This window comes from Sesamum indicum, linkage group LG3 (genome assembly GCF_026168435.1).
Source record: "Sesamum indicum cultivar Baizhima isolate 11 linkage group LG3, ASM2616843v1, whole genome shotgun sequence".
Lineage (NCBI taxonomy): Eukaryota > Viridiplantae > Streptophyta > Magnoliopsida > Lamiales > Pedaliaceae > Sesamum > Sesamum indicum.
The window spans coordinates 27,153,840-27,178,050 of NC_142659.1; the positions used below are offsets into that span (position 1 = coordinate 27,153,840).

General features: G+C 31.4%; 4 protein-coding genes across 6 annotated transcripts; all 4 read right to left on the bottom strand.

The window, feature by feature from the left end:
* Positions 1–944: 944 nt before the first annotated feature.
* LOC105158931 (ATP synthase delta chain, chloroplastic) lies at positions 945–2,010 on the bottom strand. Its single transcript, XM_011075848.3, has one exon. It carries the CDS (start codon positions 1,887–1,889, stop codon positions 1,149–1,151), a length of 741 nt encoding a protein of 246 aa, XP_011074150.1. The 5' UTR covers positions 1,890–2,010; the 3' UTR covers positions 945–1,148.
* Positions 2,011–4,331: 2,321 nt separating this feature from the next.
* On the bottom strand, positions 4,332–7,583 carry LOC105158932 (uncharacterized). Of its 3 annotated transcripts, none has more exons than XM_011075850.3 (6): positions 7,353–7,583; positions 6,855–6,987; positions 6,597–6,700; positions 5,948–6,032; positions 5,618–5,758; positions 4,332–5,545 (listed from the first exon to the last, which is right to left on the bottom strand). In XM_011075850.3, the coding sequence occupies exons 1-6, from the start codon at positions 7,394–7,396 to the stop codon at positions 4,583–4,585; spliced, it is 1,470 nt and encodes a 489-aa protein (XP_011074152.1). In that variant the 5' UTR covers positions 7,397–7,583; the 3' UTR covers positions 4,332–4,582. The 3 variants fall into 3 exon arrangements, with proteins under 3 accessions (XP_011074152.1, XP_011074151.1, XP_020548353.1); XM_011075849.3 differs by having other exon boundaries at positions 5,861–6,032; positions 7,353–7,581; XM_020692694.2 differs by lacking the exon at positions 7,353–7,583 and having other exon boundaries at positions 5,861–6,032; positions 6,597–6,723; positions 6,855–6,988.
* A 675-nt stretch (positions 7,584–8,258) lies between these two features.
* Positions 8,259–9,807, bottom strand: LOC105158933 (non-specific lipid transfer protein GPI-anchored 4). The gene is made up of 3 exons (XM_011075851.3): positions 9,333–9,807; positions 9,007–9,033; positions 8,259–8,695 (listed from the first exon to the last, which is right to left on the bottom strand). Exons 1-3 carry the CDS (start codon positions 9,685–9,687, stop codon positions 8,484–8,486), a joined length of 594 nt encoding a protein of 197 aa, XP_011074153.1. The 5' UTR covers positions 9,688–9,807; the 3' UTR covers positions 8,259–8,483.
* A 12,967-nt stretch (positions 9,808–22,774) lies between these two features.
* LOC105158935 (FCS-Like Zinc finger 5) lies at positions 22,775–24,097 on the bottom strand. Its single transcript, XM_011075852.3, has 2 exons — positions 23,568–24,097; positions 22,775–23,153 (listed from the first exon to the last, which is right to left on the bottom strand). Exons 1-2 carry the CDS (start codon positions 23,867–23,869, stop codon positions 22,997–22,999), a joined length of 459 nt encoding a protein of 152 aa, XP_011074154.1. The 5' UTR covers positions 23,870–24,097; the 3' UTR covers positions 22,775–22,996.
* Between the last annotated feature and the right edge of the window lie 114 nt (positions 24,098–24,211).

Consider the following 24,211-nt stretch of genomic DNA (forward strand, 5'->3'; position numbering starts at 1 on the left):
TGCAAATTATGGAATAAACATAAAATTGGTACATTTAAGATACTCACTTTTAATCCAATCCCATCGCTAATTCCAAAGTTGTATGTACTACCTAATCTCATCACTCTAAGTAAATTGGACCTAAATAGTTTATCTTCTTAGATTGATCAAATTCGAATAAAAAATTGTCATATGTTTACTTTTATAAATAAAGAATATGATTATTTTTAGTGATAATTTTATGCATAATTTTTTTTTATCACCAGACTCTGACTAATGACAATTTTTATAAGATAATTATTGCGACAAAATAAAATTATGCATCGCTTAATACATGTAATTAGGTGAGAATACTAAAATTATAAATTGATTTGCTTTGTAGGCAATCTTCTATTTTTTATTTTTATTTTTTATAATATATATATATATATATATTTTAAATTATTCAAGATATTGAATTATTAATTATAAGTGAATTAAAAAGATATCAATTACATCTACTACTCTTAAAATTTGTTTCTATTTAACAAATATATCTATTCGTCAATCAAAATTTGTTGATATTAGCAAAAATAAAAATAAAAATTCATGTTCAGCTCTAATCGATTTATAACTGAATTATTATAGATCAAATAAATATTTTTCTGTCTAACTGCCTTTATACATCTTCACATACTAATGCATGTACTTAGCTATATTTTTACCTTTATAGAGGTAGTTTGGTCATAATTTTTTAAAAAATTTACAACTAAGTTTGTAATAAGTCAATTAAAGATAAATATAAATTTTTATTTAAATTTCTTTATTAATATCAATAAATTACGATAAATTTTAATTAAAAGAGGACTTTCATTTGTTGAACTAAAATAAAAGTCAGAAATATTAGATATACAAAAAGTTTACGTTTCAATTATATCATACTTGAGGGAACAACAGTGTAATTATTCCTAAAATAAGATAAGAAATAAGCAGGAGTCAAGCCCATGATCTTATACCCGCATTATATACGAATTATATATTTGGACAACAACATTTTGACACATATTCTCAAGAAAGAAAAAAAAAAAAATCATAAGTCGATCCAAATTCTATGCTTACACATGGAAATTATCAAAGTATATCCTTGCCAAAAATTGAGGGGGGAAAAAGGAAAATTAAAACAAGATAAATCATACAGCTAATTGAATGTCCCCAAGATCGAGCTGAGCAGCAATCTCCTCAAGCTGCTTCTTCACGCTCATGTCAATCAATTTCGACCCTGAGTTTCCGTACCGGATCGTGAACCCGGCAACCAGAGACGGGTCGATCACCGTCTTGATTCTGACATTCTTCGCCCCCGTCAACTGCTGCACCTTCTTCGCGATCTGCGACAGATGCTGCGACTCCAATTGCACCACAGACGTGACGATCGCCAGCTCCGTCTCCGTCAGTTTGTTGTACACCAACTCGTATTCCTTCACGATTTCCTTTATTAGATCGATCCGCTTCATGTCCACCAAGATGTTGAGGAAGTTCGCTACGTGCGGCTGCAGGCTTGACGTTTTCGCGATCTCGTCGACCATTTTTCGCTTGTTTTCCTCGTCGACGATGGGGTTGGTGAAGAAGCCCAGCACTTGCTCGTCGGAGAAGATCTTCTCTAGCTTCTCCACGTCCGCGGAGGTTTGGTCGAGGGTGTTGTTGGACTTGGCGACGTCAGCGAGCGCGTTGGCGTAGCTTCCGGCGGCGGAGTCGGCCATTCTGGCGCCGGATGCTCCGCCTCCGCGGCGGCGGGGGAGGCGCTTGATGCTGAGCTTCGGGAGCGTGAGGTTGGATGAGAGGGAGAGCTTGATCGTCGGTTTGGATTGGAGCTGAGCGGACGGCGGTGAGCGAGAGCGGTAGGTGTTAGGAGTTTGCTGCAGGGCGGCGGCCATTCTAGCGGCGATGGTTGATGCTCGAGGTGTTAGTGGTGATGAGATAGAGAGAGAGAGAGAGAGAGAGAGAGCCAGAGAGATTACATGAAATTTGAGGAGGGATTTTGGGGGGGATTTAACGGCTAGGATTGAAAGAAAAGAAGGCGATAGACAGTGGAGATTGGAGCGAGTATCTAGTGATTGTGGAGAAGGATGCCATCTTATCTGAAGGAGAAGATAAGGAGTTGACACGTGGCTGCCTTTCACTAGAGGACTACCTTCTTCCTTTATTTACCAAACTGCCATAAAACCTGTGTCCGAATTATGGGATCATGAGATTCCAACCACTCGAGTGTTGATGATACCAAAGTCGTTTTCACTTGTCACGATCCCGTTCGTCTAATAAAACTGAGAATTTTTAACTGATTTTATTCAGTTTTTCTTTTTACAAGTTTTATTCAGTATTTTGTTAAAATTTCGATATGACTTGCGTTTCAATCGATATCCCATTGTATGAAGTATTGTTCATTTGAACTTTATAAAAATCTTACGATCATCTTGAAAAAATAATTTACTAAGAAAATGAAATCTTAGGATTTAGAAATCGCTCATGCACTTTGTCTGCAACCATTGTAGGGTACTCGTCTATATCATTTGTCCCAGATGAGTGCTTGGGACGAGCACATGACTTTATTTCTATAGATGGCACCAAATGAAGTGCTCTTGTGTTTCGATCGTCGGTGTATAGTATTATTCACTTTGACTTAATATGAGCCTCATGGTTTTATTTTGAAAAAACACATTACTAAAAGAGAAAGTCCTAAGGCTTATAAGCCTTTCAAGTTCTTCGTCTACGACCAATACAAAATACTTGCCTGCATCAAATTTATAGTTGAATAATGAATGAGCTGTGGTAAAGACAAGCATTTGTCCTAAGAATGATGGTTTCAAGAATGAGTATTGCCCTTTTTCGATCCTTCTTGCCCAACTTGAGAACGGATGGCTACTAACTTATTGAACAGGGTCCTATAGTAGGCCTGTGATTACTGAATGCCGAAGGCGCCCTTGATGTGTTCTCGTAGTTCCTACTTGGTGTAGATGATGGGGTCGATCCACGAATTTTCCTTCCTTTCCTTTTGCCGCATTTTCACTCAAAAGGTTAAAGGGAGATGGTGCACCCAACGGTTTGGAAAGGCCAACTTAGTCCTCTTCCCCAGGGATTTTAGATCAAGGACCTGGGAGAGCAGCCAACTCCAACTAGTTTCCATGTATGATTCATCCTAGATCTGACCAAATGCCTATTGTACGTCCTCCACGTTCTTGATAGAACATTTTTATCTTAGTAGTCTTTTAGTGGCATGTTTCGGTCCTCTTACTCTTTACTTAGAAACTGTGAGTCATTAGTTCAAGTACAAGAAGATACTATCATTACTGTTCAGAAAATTAGACATCCAACTCATAATCGTAACGATGCAATTGCAAGAGCAAAACTCTACCAACTGAGTTGTATCCCAACAAGTCAAATGGAACGTGCATGAAATAGTTAGATGCTTCTTTTATTCTTTTTCCTAGCGTAGTTGACCATCCTGTAATGGAACCAAAGAACTCAACCATGAAGTAAACCATCACCCATGATCCAATCAATCACTATAGCTATCACTTCTTTATTTCTCACATAAGATTCACAATCTTATCGAAAAATTTGAAGGAAAAAGTGAAGCGTAAATCACCCTTCGTTAGTCACCTCTTCATCGTTCCAAATTTTGTTAACTTAACAAAATGACCAACTCAACGGATTGAAACCTTTCATGCTTGATACTTCTGCTCATAAGCAATTCCTGAGTTCACGGTTTCCTACTGGCAAGAAGCAAGCCACCAAATTCTGTCTCCTGGTTTTCCTTGAGTATAACAGACGGGGTTGAGGGATGTCCCCTCCGATCCCGTCTGGATGGGGCAAATCTAAGTCCAAATTATCGAATAAAGGGTCCGTGGAAGGATTTTGATTTTATGGACCTAATACAGTCCAATTCAAGTTTTGATTCTTGTTCAAGACACACCCCAATCCGCCATGGATATATAAATAAAAAAGCTCATTGGGTTTGGAGTCGGGCAGGGAGGGGTGAGGGCGGCGGGGGTTTTGGGATCCAATTAGATGTGAGTCGGTGTGGGTTTTAGTCTTGCAAAAATGAAGTGAAGCAGGCCTTGGGCCCGACAAAACCGGCTTCAAACCCAACACGCTGTCATTCCTAGTCTTATTTCCAATGTCATATCAGAGACATCACAGCAGCACTCTAGTGGAAACAACAATGTCGTTGTGCTTTGCTTATGTGCAATGCCAGTGAGTTCACACTGTTATTTCCGTCTTCAAAAATCCAAGAATTTCAGCATCCTACCTTCCTACTAAAGAGTATTGTCCACAAAAGTGCATATATACGTGTGAGATACATATATTCACATCTAACATTTTGAACGTAGAACATTCTCCATAACTCGTGACATTGCTGATACAGTGTCATCATAGAAATAACTGCTCTACTAAAAACATAGGAGATAGTCTTCACCTCTCAGCATAAACCATATGAACTAACAAAATTCCAATTTACAGCAGCTTTAGTTCAAACGTGTAAACTGGGTAGAAAACCTTGATCACCTTGAAAAGGCCAATGAAGAGAAACGAGATGTTTGAAAAAGTAAAAATCATACAATTAATAGACTTATTGCTTACTTGTAGTCTGTAAATGACTGGGAGAACTTACGTTTGAGCCTTGCGATGTGAATAAGTTTGGGTATGAGAAATATGTATCATCATCCAATGAAGGTGATATCTGAGGTTTCTGAAGACTACCATGGCTGAGAAAATTGTTGCTGTGAGGAGAGGAATCAAAGTCCCATTTTAAATCATCATATGAGGTATGAGCTGCTGGTTGATGAGCCATGTAGTTTTCAAAGAAGTTATTCTCAGTTGGAGATGTCAAGGGACTGTCAAACGGTTTCTGTAAATCTAATTCAGCCTTGCCTTCTGGATCTGTCTGAGCTTTGTCAAGGTAAAATGGATTCTCCATAGTGAATTCTGAGACTTCATCATCCTTTTTCTTGACAAGCTCACTAATTCGAAGTTGAGCAATGCTAGCTGCTGACCGTGCAGCTGCTGCCGCACGTTCTGCTGTTTCACTAGCTTCATGAGCAGCAGCCAGTATATCCTGTAAATCTTCATTATCATATTTCGTCTTTGAGGGATGTGAATTGAATTCTTTTACAGGAAATGATGCAGACAACTCTGATGGAGGACATATGAATGGCACAAACTTTTTATTTTCCATTTGACCTGGTGAGATTTTATGAGATGCATCTTCTTTTATAACTGACTTCTCTGGCAATGGAAGTCTTGCCTCCAAGTATGGAAGATTCTCACTACCTACAGAAGGATTATGTTCTTCTTGATCATCAACCTCAGAAAGTGCAGAGACAGGAAATGGGAGCATCTCCGGTACTGAGACTGTGTCTTTATTTGACACTAATGGCTGCTTAGGAACTTCTGGAAAATCTATAATCTCAAAGTCTTCATCAGAATCACTATGTTCTAGAGAAGCAGGTTCTGGAGCAGTTGACTTTGTCTCATCATTCTTCTCTTTGGGAAGGGGAAATTTGGAACCACTGACAAACTGTGTCGGTCCATTCTGGAAAGAAGGGGCACAAATATCAGGCAAGATGATAGAAATACAATCAAGGAGCAGAAGAAGCATTTTTACCAGTAAGTCTTCGTGTGGCTTCAATAATTCACCCTCAGAAGCACTTGGATCCCAATCAAGCTCATGCTCTTCAGCAATTTCCTTTAGCAGCTTCAGTTTAACATCAGGTGCAGGAGCTCGAACAGATAAAAGCTCGACCAACTACAATCAGGTCGTAGAAAGAATGTTATAAGACCCAAAATGTAATAAATAAAAGCTGCTTAAGCTTCGACATAAAATGCCACAGGAAGACAATCTGTGAACCTGCCGATTGACACCACATTCCGGCCTAAGTTCAGTCGCAGCAGATACGAATTCTTTACTGTATTTACCAGCAAACATCATTTGCACCTGTAGCAACTCTGGCAGATCAGCACACCTTGGTGCAGCAAAGCATAAGCTCGAAATTGCTTCCTTCAAGTCCAGAGGGCACTCCCTGAGAAGAGTACAGCATGAATAGTCTATGTTCATGAGACAAATCAAACTCCAAAAATAATATTATTATGGTTTAGAAAATCTGAGAGAATGAAACTCGCAATCAGGGAGATATACAAAGGAAATATATACGCTCCCACAAATACGTTGCTCTATCCACCTTTCTTGAGCATTGAAGATAAAAGAAAAGGAAGCTTATCATACTCCCATCTCAAGTATATCAGAACAATAGCCAGGTTGTTTGTTTAGTGGAGGAGCTCAACAAGACGAAAGAGACCAATAAGCAAATTCTGCATGCTCCACGTTTAACCTCCATTCCCAATCAAAAATTGCCCATAAATTCCTAAAATTGCTAGGAAACGATCAGTAACCTTAAGTCCTCTAATACTTTATGCAATTAATTATCATTTACATTAATTATCTCTTTCCAACTTGTGAATAATAAAACCCTCCTATCAGTTTTATACAAAATCCATCACAATAAACAGGGCCCAGAGTGGGACTGGAAAAAAAAAATTGTGATTATTTTACCAGGGGGAAGAGAAGTGAGAAGTAAAAAAGATACCTTTGTGCTTCAATAATCGGTAGGCGAACGGTAATGAGCTCACAGAAAAGCTCAACTATTTCTTGTGCAGCCGTCATCTTCTCTTCTCTTATAATATGCTCTACCTAAACAAGAAAATTTGATAATCCTGTTTCTATCATTAAACCACCGAAAAGCAGACTTAAAATCCTTCAATAACGCAATCGCTTTCCAGAAACATTACAAACATGAACATGCTCCCAGAATTAACAGGGAAAAGAAATATTTAACACAAAATACCCGAATCCGAGCGGTGGCTTCTTGACCAGTCTCAAGCAGCTTGGCGATTTCTCGACGCATATTCTTCATCTGAATGTCTCTTCGATTCCTCAGTAACTTTATTCGAGGAATTGTAAGTTTCAGCAAAGTTTTACTGCAAATTGGCACATAATAAACTACAATCAAATTCATATCTTCACAATCACACATAAACCCACCCAATATTCACTGGTCACACAATCTCATCAAAATTTACTCCTCCCAAAATTTCACGACACAGCAACAAAATCCAAGACTAATGAACATACTTGTGCCTAAACTCATTAAACTTCTTATAACAATACTCTCCATTGGCACAAGATCAAGATTAGATTTCCGAGTCGATTGCACAATGAATTATCAACCATGCGTGGCAAAACTTGATAAAATTGCAATTTACAAAACCCTAAGCAACAGATAATAAAACCAATTTCATTTCATGAGTGAGTGCAACAAGAACAAAAAAACTGAAGAAATTACCATTTGGCAGCTTTGAAGCCTTTGTTAAAGAAAGAATCAAGCATCGCCACGGCAAAATCGCAGCTCCCAGATTGTAAATTATTTTAGATTATGATCCATCAACCATGCGCGTTTATATGTACGTACAGAATGTACACCTGCTCCACGTTAAGCGGATGCGACGCGTATGAGCTGCCAGTTTCCTTCCTTTCTAAGGATCTTTTGGCGATTTCTGGAAATTTCATGCAACTTACTTCGTATCAATGGAATAAAAATTGGAAATTGAAATTATGTATATGTAGATTTTAATTTTATTTTAAGGATATATATATATATGTAATTATACATAAATTTTTATAATTTGAAAATTAATATTTAGTATCTATAATATTTATTTCAATCTTATAAATAAATTCAACTCACCAAATTTATTGAAATTAACAAAAAAAAACGGATAAAAATTCATATTTTCCTCCGACTAACTTATCCCTGATTTATTATAGGTCAAAAATTTATCAAATTACCCTTATATATTTTCACAAGTTAATGCATGTGAGAAAATATATTTTCACCGTGATAAAATTAATCTAATTAGAAAAAAATTATTTAACTTGCAATAAGTCGATATCAAGTTAATTGAGAGTAATTATCAATTTTCATTCAGTTGTTTTGTCAATATCAATAAATTTCATAAATTTTAACTAACAAAAAAACTTATTTATTAGATATAAGTAAACTGTCAGCTCATACGCGTCGCATCCGCTTAAGTCTAACAAATATTACTTACTGCATAACACTTATTAATCATTATTTCGTAAGTGGGACAAAAAGGCATTAATTACTACTTAATATAACATAATTTTCTATATTTTATAATAAGATCGAGGGCTAAATTATATATGTCGAGCATCGTGCATAGAGCTCTAATTACCAAAGGAAAATTATGATTAAGAAATAATGTTGACAACTAAATTAACAAGGCCGATCAAATAACAATCTAGCAACATCATTCATTAATAAGAATATTAACAGAAATCAGAATAATCGAGAAACCTAATTTACTCAAATTCAAAAGCAAAAAGGGAGATAAATAGATGATATATACCAACTCACTCATAATTATATACTCTAAACTAACCCTACCCATATTAACTAAAGAACGAGGAAAAGAATAATAGTAAAAATAATAGAAAATATGGCTGATATGGCGTATGCACCGGAGCTTTCATATGAGGGTGCCGGAGCTTGAGAAACCGGTGCTCTTGCTGGGGCGAAGGGGGCAGCCGCGACCGCGACCGGTGGCTGTGCGGTAGGAGGAAGATTTGGAGAGTGTGAAGGTGCACCAATGGCTTTTGGAGGATTAGCTGCAAAATTTACAAATATTATTCATTTGCTTAAACTTGGATAGTGATTATCCATTTCTACAACTCGATTCATTTCAGATCTTTTATTATAAATTGATGTTATATTTTCTATTATACTTTATATACATAACTTTTATTTAAATAAACATGTTATGCCATGTAACTATAAAGTGTATATCATCTATATATTTTAAAAAATATGTTTTATACATATGAAATTAAACGTCTATATTTAAGTAGATAATATATGAATTTATAATAAAAGATTCGAAAGAATGATAATATAATAAAATTATCCTTCAAACACGTACCTGGAGATGCCCCTGGAGTGCTCGACACTGCAAAAAGAAACACAAACAAACATTAATTATATAAAATAAAATAAACTTTCTTCCATGTGTTAATTTAAAAAGAGCAATTCTGCATGTATTACATTTATTATATAACTAATTCAATTCGGCCAAATATAATTTAAATAAAATTTTTCAAAAATATCAATATACACTAACTATAAATTCGACCAAACTTGATTTCGATAAAAAATTTCAAAATATCAATAAATACTAACTGTGCATTTGTTATATAACTCGTTCAATTCAACCAAATCTAATTTAAGTAAAAAAAAAGATAAACGCACTGATGCAGGCATCGATTGGCGGAGTAAAAACCCCACAGCGAGAAGGCAAAGCCTCCGCCCTAGTCATGTTAATATCAAGTCCTAGACCAGCCGCGCTGTTTACGGCATAACAAATGCAATCTGCATCAGTCTCCACCACAGCCCTGAGGCCGGAACAACAAGATTCATCAGGCTTCGTTTGGTGGCCCCCGTTGCTCAAGAACGGCATGCAATCAATCATGTCGTAGATCAGAGTGCTGCAGTCCAATGCCGGGCTAGGACCACCGGCCGGTGGCTGAGACTGCGCGCCGCAGGAAGTCGCGGCCACGGCAGCCCACATGGCTATAATGCATGCCACAATATTGAAGAACTTCATGATTATGTCGACTGAAATTGCACCGAGTATGGGGCTTCTCAACGGAGAAAAGTTGGAATATTTGAAAATTTTGTTGTTCGATTTTCTTGAGGATCAACTTATAATAGCATTGGTTTTGGATATATATATTGATTTTGGTTTCGAATTTCGTGGGATATAAGATATGTCTAAGTTGTTGAGATCGACAAGAGTTCTTCTTAGTATGAGATTCTAACTAAAAGCAATTGGAATATCTTTTTATCCGCATGGGTCAGGTTTGATAGGAGAATCGAAAGGGTTGTTTGGTTCGTGGGATTAGATTTGATAAGATTGCTTATCATGCATATATAATTACATGTTTGGTATTTAATATTAGAGTCCGATATTAATATCAATAAATTCAGTCTTAGTCTAAGAAATTTGAAAAATATATGAGTTTTGATTAGTTATTTAATTTTAAGTACAATTTTTGCCATATTTTTATATTTTCTTAAATTAAATCTTAGGTTTTTTTTTTAATTTATTAAATGTCAATTTTGAACTTCTGCTACATATAATGTAGAAAAAAAAAAAGAAAAAGGGAAGTATTCCACGAGAATTGTTATTTTAAAAATTGCATTTCAAATCAATATTGAGAGATTTTTCTATCTTTTCTAATTATTCACAAACTACAATGGTAATTTCACCTTTAATCATAATTTATGCACACATACAATACATCAAACCAAACACGACATACTAGATGATGGGATTGGTTAACATTTCATCTCTCATTCCAGTCAATCCCATTATGTCTAATCCTATCACACAAATCAAACAAGATCAAAGTATATATATAATAATATATTTATCATGCAATTAATCGAGTTCCATAAGTTGTACACTAATCATAAGATAAATTTATAAGCAATTCAAACCTAACCAAATTAATATAGAGAAAACCCTACAGATAATTTATATTTGAATATTAAGTATTTTGGATAAAAGATATATAATTTATTTTCTTTAATGTTTTCGTTACTAAATAACAAGTTATCGTTTTACTGAGAAAAGGCTGAGCAAAAAATCATAACTGGGTCTTTTAGTTTTTTGACCTAATTTTGAATAATCATTATTTTTCTTTCTTTCCTTTTTTTTTTGTTTAGAGTGAACTGACTATAGTTACATTATGAATTTTAATAATTTATAAACAATAATTACTATTCCCACTTTAGACGAATCATGATTTTTTGCTATAGTTAATTACTATGATTAAAGAAAAAAACTCGTGGTGAATACAAATTAACAACGGCTTCGGAACAACCACTAGCCATTGCTTCTGCAAATGAAGCCAAAATATTAGCCGTAGCTAAAATCTTGGCAAATGTTCTAACCCCAGCTAAAACCTATAGCAAATGTTAATTAATCGTGGTAAATTAAAATTAAAATTTTAACATTGATTTTTGTTGCTATTGGTTTAAAATGGTGGTCATTTATAATATAATTTATAGTGCAATAAACCAGCAAATTACTATTAAAATAAACTAATACCCATATGTTAATAGCACTCAAACCACTACAAGAAATTTAACATTTAACCTTGACTAGTTGATATGGTTAATAATAAATAATCGTATCAAATAGTTATTGACTTATTAATCATGACTAAACAACAATTGTTGGGCGTGGTTTTGCGAAGGTAGCTAAACATTTGTTATAATAAATATGTTTACCATAGCTTTTAATTGTAGAAAATAATTTTTTCACGGTAAAAAAATTAATTTTTTACATTGATTTTATTCGATCGTAATTAGTAGTTTAGCCATTAATCTTGTAAATAGTTATAATCTTGTAAAACTAGGCCCAAATCACATTTCCTGAGGAAGATGGAAACTTCTAATCTGGGCTACGACTGATAGATAAGTTATGATGGGCTTCGGCTTAGGCCTTTCTATGAAATGATGTAAGTTTCCATTTATACAAAATTTTGGAAATATTTTATATTGTTGTTCGCAAGAATCTAATTAATTTAATTTTTCTAAAAAATATTCGGTATTAGGGCGTTTTTGGTTTATAGGACTTTTTGGGAAAAACAATATCAAATACTTTTTAACATCTGAGGCTCTGTAGACCCTCTAAATAATCTTACAACTTATGAAAGAGATTAGTCATATGGATTATTAGGTTATAAAGTAATAAGTGAATCCTCCTCTAAAATTTCATCAACAACTCAGAGATATCATCATTTTATCTAATAAAATTTGACTGTTTGGCAATTAATTGTTGATAAATATATTTAAAGGATAAAATTTATTTTAATCTACCCGATATTTGATTTCAACTTTAAAATAGTCTGTGTCTTTTTAACTCATTTCAAATTAGTTCCTCCGGCATGTAAATTTGCCATATTACCCTATAAAACTTTTTTTTTTATATAGAAACCGATTTAATTCTTTATTTTTTATTTTTTATTGAAATTTGGTCCTTCGTACATAAACTTAAAAAATAATTATTATTTTAATTGGAAGAATTTATCATTAGATATTATTCAGATATTTGTGCACATTTAATTTTAAAATTCAGAATCTAATTATTGTTTTAAAAAATATATATATGTTAGTTGGAGAAAAAATAGAAGATAATTATGAGCATTTATTGGAAAAAAAGAGAGAGAAATAAAAGTTGAGAAGAAAGAAAGATAAAAAATAAAAAATAAAAAATAAAAAATGGCAAACAAAATGGTGATCTTCAAATATATATAGATAATAACTTGATTAATGACATATCAATGTAACTGTTGTGACATTTACTAATATTTTTGAATTCTTTAAATAAAAAAGAATTTCTGATTGAATAAGGGGTTTTATTAAAATTAAATAAGGTGTAAAATTAAAAGTTTATGTAAATATTTAGTTGATGTTAGTATTTTATTCAGATCATAACGGAAGGGTATTATTGTCATGTTGAGTGAAGGACAAAATTAAAAATTTATGTATTTGTTTAGCTGAAATCAATATTTTCATCTTAAACCCTGACGAAAGGAGTACAGTTGTAAAAGGGAATCTTTGAATAATTTTATGTTCCCAAATAGGATGTAAGAAACAAATAATTCAAATAAATAGATTAAAGTAACATCAATGCTTTGAGAAGGAGTGCATAGTTAGTATTATTGGCATTAAAGAAATGAAAGAAACTATTCACCACCCAATCACATCTAAGCATGAAAGTGAAAGAAAACAACATAACCAAATAAACAACTCTTTAAAATTAGAAAGGTCACCAAAAATACCCATAAAAACTGAAAATAAAAAAAAAGGGTTATTTCCAAACAAGTGGGAGCCCCCAAACTTTTATATATAAATAAAAAAAAAAGAAGCTGTAGGTGAAGTTGACTACAAATCTTTTTCATTTTGGATTAATTAATTATAATAGTTGGAAATAGTTGTACATTTGTGGCCCTACCCCTTCAGGCTTGCATCCTTTTCCCATAATTACTTTTCTTCAATGGGAAAAATAATCGCTGACAAAACTATAAATGATTATGATTAAAAATTATAATAAATTAATATTATTCGTAAATAGATATGAAAATTTTATAGTTGATTAATATTTTTCATAATTCTAATTATGATTGAATGTTTGTCATAATTTTTCGGGTTAATTATATTTAGACCTCTTCTTAAAATGCTAAATTATACTTTCTCTAATTTTTTTTTGAAATTATACGTACACTCCCTCCAAAAGTTCTCAGTTTACATTTGACCCCATTTCGTTATGAATTGGATGGAAAATGCTGATATAAACAAAAAAATTACATAAATTTTTAATTTTGCCTCTCTTTTTTCATGTATTTCTGTACTTATAAAGGGATAAATGTAATATATATGGAGTGGGGTTAATATTATTATATTTTTTTCTTCATACGTATAGAATTATTATATAAAAATATTAAATAAGGGTAAAATTAAATTTTTTTGGCCTTTTTTAGGTAACATCAGTATTTTTCGTCCAAATCTTAATAAAAGAGATCATGTGTAAACAGTGAATTTTCGAAAGAGATGTAGGTATAATTTCAAAATTATTTTGGAGGGAGCGTAATTTTGCATTTTTAGAAAAAAATTAAATTTAATTAACCCTAATTTTTAAGTATAGCTAATATTTTTTCTTCAACTGTAGAAACTACGACTACTTACTTCTGACTATGGATATTGATCATGATTAAAAAAAATATATATATACATTTCTCTATTGATCTAGGGAGAAAGATACAAATATTTGTACTTTGTGCTTGTTCTTTCCTCCTTTGAGCTTTGCTGATTTTTCTCTGGATTGGGATTGAAATTTTTTTAAAAATATGTTATTATTTTTAAAAAATTTAAATTATGTTCAAAACTTATAAACATATTAAACTTTATACGTCGGAAATGAGGTTTTATTAAATGATTTCGTTAATTTTTTTTAATAAGTGTGAAACTTTGATCGTTTTCTTAATAAATTTATTTAGATTATAATATTTTTTTTTAAAAAAAAGAGTTTTACAAACTCCTTTAATCTATAAAATTTGTGGGGCTGAATTAATTTTTCCGACAAAGGAACTTCGATGCTTCGACTCTTTTGGAGAAGCACATAGTAGTATTTGAATGATCTTGTTTTTGCCGAACATGACCTCTACTTTGGGTTGCCCCATAGCAATTTTTGGCCCCACAATTTTCACTATTTCAATCAAGTTTTGTTTAGTCTTTTGTTGTTTAAATTGATTATCAATTTTCTTTTGAAATATTATTATGAAATTATAACTCATTTGTAGTGATAAATTTACCTAAATAACCTAAGTTTTGTTCAGGCTCGATTTAAATTTAAAAATTTTAAGTTCAGTCCGAACTTATTACAAAATATAAGCTTAGCTCGTGGACATTTTTAAATAATTAAATTTATTTATGTAGTACAATGTTACTGTAATTTTATTAGTCATAATAGTGGTAATGATAATAAGAATATCTTTATTATTTTAAAATTTACATTATTCCTGTTGTTTTCTTTTAATATACTTTTTTCGTACCTTGAGACAAGGTACTAACTAGTATGTTAAATATTTCTGTACAGGTGAGCAGAGTGTAGGCTTATAATGCATGGACACAGACGCTGATACGAATTACGATGATAAAGTTGACACGACAAATTTCAGAAAATTAGGACATTGACACCACTATATATAATGTATATTCTGAATTTTAATAAAATTAAGATATGTAAAATAAACATGTTTTATATCTAAATTCGTAACCAAAATACACGACTTAAAAAATATACATTATCGATTTATTTAAAAAGTATGCAATGAAAAATCTCTCACCATCTAAACTAGTGAAATCTTCACAACCATCTCCTAAATTTTTAGTAATTTTATCACAATATGTTTAGAGAGAAGTCATTTTTTTTTTGTTTTTATTTACGGCAAAAATCTATTTTTTTTTCTTTTTATTTACGGCAAAAATCTATTTTTTTTTCTTTTTATTTACGGAAAAAATCTATTTTTTTTACGAGACAATCGATAAACTTTTTTGAAATTATTAAAAAAAGTTAATGTGTCCAAAACGTGTTGAACATGAGTCGAATCTGAATAATTTAATATTTTTATCATGTTGTTGTTATTATTATTATTATTATCATTATTATTATTATGTTGTTGTTATTATTATTATTATGCATTACTTGAATAGTATTTGAACAAAGCTCGAAAGCTTAGTGAACAGAAAATTTTGTTCAAATATCAAGTCGTATTCAAACAAGCTTTTATTGATTGATTTCAACATTGTATTAGGAATTTAATTTAGTTTTTTTTAAATAAATCAATTACGATTACAATCATTTCTATCGATATTAATATCTAAAACAGATATTACAATAATTATATTCTGCTCAACACCACCTACTATTACAGTAGACAACATCCCACACACATGACGGGATTTGAGCCCATAACTTTTAAAATTATGGAGTCTTAGCTTCGTAAATTGAATTTAATTTAATTTTTTCAATCCTAAAATACACATAAGTGAAATGATAATTTCCTAGTCAAAATAAGTAAAAGTAGCTACTTCCTACTTATAATTAATGACAAAAGCAAGTAGCCGATGCAAAATATGGGCAAAACTATACTTTTAGTCTCATAAAATAAGTGTTCAATATTTCTAGTCTCATGTTTTATGAAAATTTTAAAATGATCTCAAAATTAAAAAAATTCGTCCCATTTAGTCTTATGATTTATGGAATTTTTAAAATGGTCCTAAATTGAGAAAAATCGACACATTTAGTACAATAAATTCTATAAAGTAGATGACTAAATATGTTGAGTCTTGACAATTTTGAAAATCCCATAAATCAAAGAATTAAATTTTTCGAGTTTTTCAATTTTAGAACTATTTTGACAATCCCATAAAACAGACAACTAAAAGTCCCGAATCCCTATTTTACAGGACTAAAATTATAATTTTTGAGGATCAATAATTGTCATACATATATGTGAAATATAATAATAAATAGAAATAAGGCAGGTTGTTTTTTTGGTATAAGCAAATGGAAAGGTGCAATAAATAGAATTAATGATTGGTTGGGTTTGAGAGGAATTAAGAATCTTTGGAGTCACTGACACGCCACGCCCACACCTCTTCATCTTTTTTTCCTTAACCAATAATCATAATTTTAGTGGATTGTGACGGGGAACTCATCATAATTGGATGGACCTACACACATGTCCACTTGCACAACTGCCCTCTCTAAATTATTTGCATTTTATTTTATTTTATTCAAAAAATCAAATTATGATACATCAATTGGAGTCCCAAACTAAATTAATGTATAAAATTGATAACGGGTTGTGCCTTCTCATAAAATAATTTACACGATCGAATTAAATTGATTTTTATATATAAGTTTTTCAAAGAAATATACCGTTTTTATTTGATCATGATAGTGAGTTTTAATTAATTTTATATGGTCTTGACAAAGTTATCATTACGAACTTATGTTTTTAAATTATAAATATGGTTTAAGTCCGTTATTTCAGATCAATTTTTTTGTGAACATATTCTAGGAGGATCGTTAAATAATCTAATTACTCCTTTCTTTATCTCTCTATCTGTCTCTCATAAACTGATAATTATATTAATATTTTAATAAACTGATCAATACATTAGTATATATATCCACTCGAAGAAAGTTTATTATGGGTTATAATTTTATTGATTGTGGACTAAAATCATGGCAAATAATTATTATTAATCATGATTAAATAAAAATCGGTACAAAATTTATTAGCCATACTCATAAAAATTAAGTCCGCCAATAACCGTTCCGTAGCCATGATTAATAACTATTGATTTACTACAACTATTAATTTAATTTTAACTATAACAATTAATCATCATTAAATGTTACTTTTTTTTTCTAGTGACCCCTCAACATGTTCAATAACAATTAAACTGCTGGAAGCAATAATTTAATAAACTACAATATATATATATATATGTATATTGATACAAATGCGAAAATTCTCTCAACTTTTATAAAATTTAAACTTGTTACGTCATATTTGTTCATAAAATCTTATTTTAACCATAAAGAAAATATAAAATTATGAAGAAAGCAACTTCAAATGGAAGTTTCACATAGAGAGGCGTGGATTCTGTAATAAATTAACAAAAATAAAACAGCTATTTTTTTAATTTAATTATTAATAACTGATTAATCGTCCCAGTTGTTTCCCCATCCAAGGCAGAGGGTACGGTGCAATTTGCCTAATCAAGCAACCAAAAAAAACACACTCATTTCCCAATGTCTAATTGCTATTAATTAAAGATACCATTTGATTCCTTTCTCTTAGTTTATTAGAATCCTTTTAGTCCAATTAAAGAGCCTCGACACTGACTGATCCAAAAACAAAAAAAAGAAAAAGATTTTATACTTTTTATGTGCGCACTCCAAAGTGAAAAATTATAAACCCGTTCACGCCAAGATGTTCTCTTGTCCCATTTTTTTTTATCATTTCAATTTAATTAATTAATTGGATACAAAATTTTAAGTAAGAGTAAAAACTTATATATGTCCAGTAGAAGATATTTTTAGAGAAAATAAAATTCATAATAAACTGAAAGTCTCATTTTTTATGTCAAAAAAAAAAAAAAAAACACATACGGGCCGACTAGGAGGGGTGGTGTACTAGTTTCGTCCTTGAATATTACATAATTTTATTTAGAAAGAGTGAAATGCATTTTATATTAATATCTGGAGGTGAAATTCATTTTAGAATTATTTATAAATTGGTTCGTTTTATTTTCAACAAAAAGCGCTAAAGTAACGAAACCAATATAAATATATCTATATATAATAATAATAATTTCTCCAAAAGTTATTCCGAACTTAGCTCCTAAATATTTGGCAAAGATCGCGTCCTCAAAAGTAAATATAATTTGGTCCCCCATTTATTTTATATATACTTTATAGCCCCACAAAAAAGAAGTAATTTCTCGATGGGGGATGCAGTGCCAATAGGTTGCAAAAAGTTTTCAAATTGCATATACATAGAAATATAATAATTGAGTTTTAAGTCTTCCATAAATACATAATTAAGAGCATATATTGATTTAATATAGCAACACAAAACTATAGAGAAAGAGAAATGATTTGTTTTGTGTAAACAATGAAGAAGAGAATCAAATGAGGAATAAAGTAAGGGGCTAAAAATCTTGGAGGAAGCATCCCATGCACCATCCAATACAATTCCAATTTCCATCCCCTATGAATTCTCCTCCACACATTTGTGGACCATTTTCGACAGCTCAAATTCCTACTTTTCATGTTTTAAATCTGCAGCATGAATCTACAGGGTATTGTGTCCCAGTATGGATTTTGTCAAATTTTTAAATTAGTCCCCAAATTAGAAAAATTGGACATATTTAGCTGTATGTTTTATGGGATTTCAAAATTGAGAAAATTCGACACATTTAGTCTTACTTTATGAAATTCTTAAAATAGTCCCAAAATTGAACAAGCTCAACACATTTAATCCTCTATTTTTACGAAATTTATGAGACTAAATATGTCGATTTTTTTTAATTTCGACATAAATTTTAAAAATACCGTAAAACAGAGGACTAAAAGTGTTGAACTACATATTCCATGAGACTTAGAGTATAATTTTGCCTAAGAAACTAATCTTGAACAATCATCGGCATAGAAGAATTCTTCTAAACTATGTGAATTTTATTTTATGCGGTTATGTTTTTGCATATTTTGTATTATAAATAGTTGATGTGTGATCTTTTATTTTAATTCATATGAAATTGTATATTCTAGTTAGAAACTGATTTCGAGCAACCATGGACGTCCGAGATTTTTCTTGGACCACGTTAATTTTATTTTACGTAGTTATGGTTTTTTTTCTTCCCCATATTTTTTGCAAACGATTCATAATCCGTCAAAAATTATTTCTAATAGTATAGGTATGGTAATTGAAGTTCAAACCCCACGATTTTGAAATCATGAATTTTAGTTCAATCAAATGTGTGAGTATTTATTCAATTTATATAAGTTTATTTCGTGTTATTTCACTATTTTAAGAAAAAATATACAATAATGCAGCATCATGAGATCTATAAGTCATTAAAATTTGTTTCATCAGTAAGATTGAAATTTTAATAATTTTTATTTAATAAAATATATTAAGTTCAAATTCATCCATCGATGGATATATATTAGTCTGTTTATGTAATAATATGTTTTAAAATAAAATCATTCATTTATATACTTAAATTAGCTAGTATTTGATATATTAAAATATATAAAATTATATAACGTATGGTTGGTAGTAATAATATTAAAAATTGGATTCTGTATGATTTTGAGGCTATTGCTCATACTTGTTTTTTCTTATAGCAGGTGTATCATATAACATTGTGAAGCCAGAAAAAAGTTATTAGCCGTTGCACAATCGTGATCAATTCATATCTATCACAATTTATTATTTTTAATTATAATAATTAATCATGAATCCTATTTCTTCTAATGAAAATCAGAGATGGAAGTACTTTAAATTACTTAATGATAGAAAAAACTTTTCTAAGATTGAAATAACTTCACGTATTAATGTTATACTCATGCACATTTTTTTTCTTGAAATAAAAGAAGATAATAAATAATTAAATAATTCGATTCTTTGTAATTCAATTTTCTCTTATATATAGATTCACTATAAAAGAAATAGATTGTTCCCTAAACTATAAATCATCACGAGTTAAAATTATGACAAATCAATACTCTTTATCACGGTCAAATAAAATTAGTGCGCGAAAACTTAAATTTTGACAACGGTTACTCAACATTCACTATGATTTTACCATATAGGCCAACACATTTTACCATATTTTTTAGCTGTCGCTAATATTTTGACACCTCTTATAGAAACAACGACTAACAGTCGTTGCACAACTGTAATTAATTACTAATTATAATGAACTTTTACTTTTATTCATGACAAAAAAAAATTATATTTCTTTAGTGGGTGAGATACCCCAATAAAATGGGAAAAATAAAAAGAAAAGAAAAAGAAAAAATAAAGGCTGGAATCGCAAAAAGAAAATATATGTGGTGGTGCATTAGGTGCACCCCACTGAAGCCCGAAGTGGGTATTAAAGTGGTCCTAACCACAACTCATTTTCGTGGGACAAAAACTTTCACTCTCACCTTAAGTCACTCTCTCCAATGGCCACAGTTTTCACTTCTTCCCACACCAATTATAAATAAATAAATTAGAAAATTTGATCCATAAATAATTCCATATTTTAGAACAAATAAATAAATGAATAAGTGACAACAAATAGCAGTCCTTTATAATTAGGGATTAAATGTATATATGATCTCGTAATCTAGATTACTTGATGTTTTTATTTTTGTAATTTTTTAAGATAGTATTTTGGTCTTGTATTTTTCTTAATTTTTCTGATTTGATTTCTTTTGTTCGTCAGAGTTCACCTCCATCAGCGAGAAGAGTAAATTCCAACGAAAAAAAGAACTAAAATTGTAAAAATTAAAAGGACCCGGGACCAAAATACTATCCTAAAGAATTAAATGACAAAAATACTGACAAAAAAAAAAATTGTGCCATAAGAACAAAGGCTCCAATTTTAAAATATCATGTAAAAGAGACTTAAACTGTTCTAACAAAAAGGATCAACACTAATGAAAAAAATGACTAAAATTACAAAAATGAAAAAAATATATATAGAGCCATAATACTACTCTACAAAGTTAAAGAATAGAAACGTAAATAAACTTAATTATGGGACCAAAAAGTACTTTGGTCTTATAACAATTAGTCTACGTACCCTTGCAAGTCTTTATGTGAATCAGTTCAACATTTTACGTTTAGATTTTAAAATGTGAGATTTTAATTCAAGATGTATATCCAGTGTATAGGGAAATAGTATTCTTCGTCCCACATATATTTTAGAGTCAATACAAGTTTTATTAGTTATGAAATTCTCGTTATTGATCCTTTAAGTTACAAAAAGTATCACTTTTAATCATTTTATAGATTTCGTTGGTATTTTGATGGAAAATGCTGGTAACTCCTCACACAAGACTTTTCTATCAAAATATTAATGAAATACGATGAAATGATAATAAACAAGATTTTTTGTAACGTATAAGATAATAATATAAATTTCACAACTAATAAGACGAAACTATACTGATCTATATACAATATGGAACGAGAAATGCAATTTTCATATATCTTGTATATAGTATTTGTTATGTTAACTAAAAGTATTAGGATTTTTGAATAATTAATTCTTAAAATTTGTCATTGTGGTCAATTGACATACAGATACATATTTGACTCAATCTCCATAATTCTGATCATCATGTTTTGTACTCACGCCCTTTCTCCCATATAGGAAATAAGCTGTGTGACCAAGAGAGAAAAAAACGATCGAATGAGGCAAGTTATATAAGTCATCATCGAACTAACACAACTCAACAACTCATTGTATAGTTAAAATTATATGGTGCATAAAACGGGATTCATGCTCGTTAGTGTATAAATAAATGATGATGTCAATTATAATATTGCAAAAATTTAATAAACGAACAATGAGTGTATATATAATTATACAGAATGTAGTATAGAAATTAATGGGTGATCTTGTTGCAATCAGAATTAATTTTTGTGTAAAAATAAAAAATATTATTATTATTATTGAAAAACATAGGGTGGATCATTTTGGATTATGTCTTGGCTTGTAGCAAACATATGCCGCATCCTAGTAGTACAATGTTTCACTCTCAAAGGTAAAATCTGAGAATCTATGATTATAATTCCGCCGAAATTTTAAGTTGCTCTCAATACAACTAGTCATATATGTAATTAGAAAACGACTGAGTGTACTCGGAAAAAATTATAATTTTAGTTTTGTAATTTAGAGAGGGCGGCATATTTTTATTCTATACGAATTGATTATCATAATTTAGTTCTGTTACTTTATAATTTTGATAATTTTAGTCTAATTGGCCTGAAAAATTGAATGTGACTTCTATATGATCCAATTAAATTATAATTTTAGTCATGTAAACAATTTGAGCAGGACTGAAAATGCCAACTCCCCTAAGTTATAGGACAAAAAATGTCATTGGCCCCTAAATTACAGGACTAAAATTTGCATTTAATGTGCCAATTACATGCAGTTTTTCAGCCAAATTGGCGAAAAATAATGAAAATTATCAAAATTTTAAAATAACAAAACTAAATTGCGAAAATCAATTCTTGCAGGATCAAAAATATTGTCAATCCCCAAGTTATAAGACTAAAATTGTATTTTCCCCCCTCTGCCATCATATATTTGTATTTTTAATGCTTCACTTGTAATTTTTCCTGAAATATTCTAAAGTAAGATTTTTATTTGTTAAAATTAATACTTTTCTTGAAAATATTCATGTATTTAAGAGAAAATATATATCACCTTCTGAGTTACGTAAAATTTATACAGTACCTAGAATTATCATTTTATGCGAGTCGAATATTGGGATTATAAATATTTTTGAGATGGAAAGGTATATATAAAAGGCTGAGAAATAGAAAAAAAAGTAATATAATCATTAACCATAAATACAAAATATGGATTTTCTTTTTAATTTTTTGTTTCTGGGGAATTGATTTTCATTGTAGCTCCAAATCAAACTACAGTTAACAAAATTTGCCCAAAAATACAAGCACAGCCCCCATATACATGCATCATTACCCAATATGTATGTATATCAGGTAGATATATATATAACAGGTGGTTTGATAGCTAATCTACACGGCGGCGACGGTTCCTCCGGTGGCGGAGACTTGGGATCCAGCGGCGGCGCTGGCACCATCCTTCTTGGTTGCCCATGAACACTTCTCTTTTCTCTCGTCTTGCGTCATCTGCTGTTCTCTACACTCTAGACTGCAGAAAGCACTATCACCTCTGGAAGGGAAACAAAAGAAGTATAAATTTAATTATCAATTTATGTCAGCCTAATCACTATTTTCTTGCATGATAATTTGCAGAAAAAGAAAGATAAAAATCTGAGTTAATTTTCTCAGACCAAACAGATGTATATCAGCACAAGAAATGGTACTCAGATCATTGTGCAGTAAAATTAAAGAAGAGAGCAGTAAAAAATTCAGATGAAAAGGAAGGAAACAGTAAAAAAAGCAGAATCCAAGAAGGGATTCTGATGAATGATTTTTCATACACACACCACACAGTACACATACATGCAGATGTGTGTGTGTGTGTTTATGGCGTTCTAAGCAGCAAAGAAAAATACTGCAGTACTATTTTCTCTCTTTCTGTGTGTTGCAGTACTATTTTCTCTCTTTCTGTGTGTGTATGTACCTGTACATGTAGATGTCACGACCAGGGACGAGGCGGCGTTTGCAGAGGGAACAAACCCTCAAGAAAATAGCAGTCCCGATGAAGTCCGCCGAGTTGCGGCGCTGGGGCCTGGTGGAGTTGGCGGCGGCGGCAGAGGAGGCAGCGTACCGTTGATCTACTCCAGCGACGCCGCCGGCGTTAAAAGGGTTGTGAGGATCCGAGGGGTGAAAGACACCTTCAGCAGCAGCGGCGTTGACGTCCAAGGTGAACTCCGTCATGCTTGTAGTCCTCTTCATCGGTTGACGTGCCCTCTTTCCTAACATCTTCTTTCCTTCTTCACACGCACTTCACCTCTTTCTCTCGCTCTCTCTATATATCTATATATGTATGTGTATTTCTTGCTTAGGCTGTAAACCTGGATATTAGGGAATTGGGTTTCAGCTTTCAGGAGAAGAGAGAGGGGGGTGGAGGGGTGGGGAGATTGTTGGGAAGATAAACAGAGAGCCAGAAACAGAGGAGGAGATCTGGGCCGTTGATTTGGTTTGTGTTTTAAGGATTGTGAGCAAGGTTGCATTATTGTTTGGAGGAGGCCTTGTCAGCAATCTCATTTTTTATTTTTGAGAGGGATCACTAACTTTATTAGGAATCTTTTTACTGAATCTTTA

Bases quoted from the DNA above. Each gene is read 5' to 3' on its own strand.
- LOC105158932 (XM_011075849.3), bottom strand. From the start codon at position 7,396: ATGCTTGATTCTTTCTTTAACAAAGGCTTCAAAGCTGCCAAATG. The intron at 6,988-7,352 runs GTAATTTCTTCA...GCCAATTTGCAG, and splicing joins GGCTTCAAAGCTGCCAAATG to TAAAACTTTGCTGAAACTTA. The intron at 5,759-5,860 runs GTTCACAGATTG...ACCTGATTGTAG, and splicing joins AATGTGGTGTCAATCGGCAG to TTGGTCGAGCTTTTATCTGT.
- LOC105158931 (XM_011075848.3), bottom strand. From the start codon at position 1,889: ATGGCCGCCGCCCTGCAGCAAACTCCTAACACCTACCGCTCTCGCTCA.
- LOC105158933 (XM_011075851.3), bottom strand. From the start codon at position 9,687: ATGAAGTTCTTCAATATTGTGGCATGCATTATAGCCATGTGGGCTGCC. The intron at 9,034-9,332 runs GTGCGTTTATCT...TTCTTTTTGCAG, and splicing joins GCCAATCGATGCCTGCATCA to TGTCGAGCACTCCAGGGGCA. The intron at 8,696-9,006 runs GTACGTGTTTGA...TAAATTTTGCAG, and splicing joins CACTCCAGGGGCATCTCCAG to CTAATCCTCCAAAAGCCATT.
- LOC105158935 (XM_011075852.3), bottom strand. From the start codon at position 23,869: ATGTTAGGAAAGAGGGCACGTCAACCGATGAAGAGGACTACAAGCATG. The intron at 23,154-23,567 runs GTACATACACAC...TTTCCCTTCCAG, and splicing joins CGTGACATCTACATGTACAG to AGGTGATAGTGCTTTCTGCA.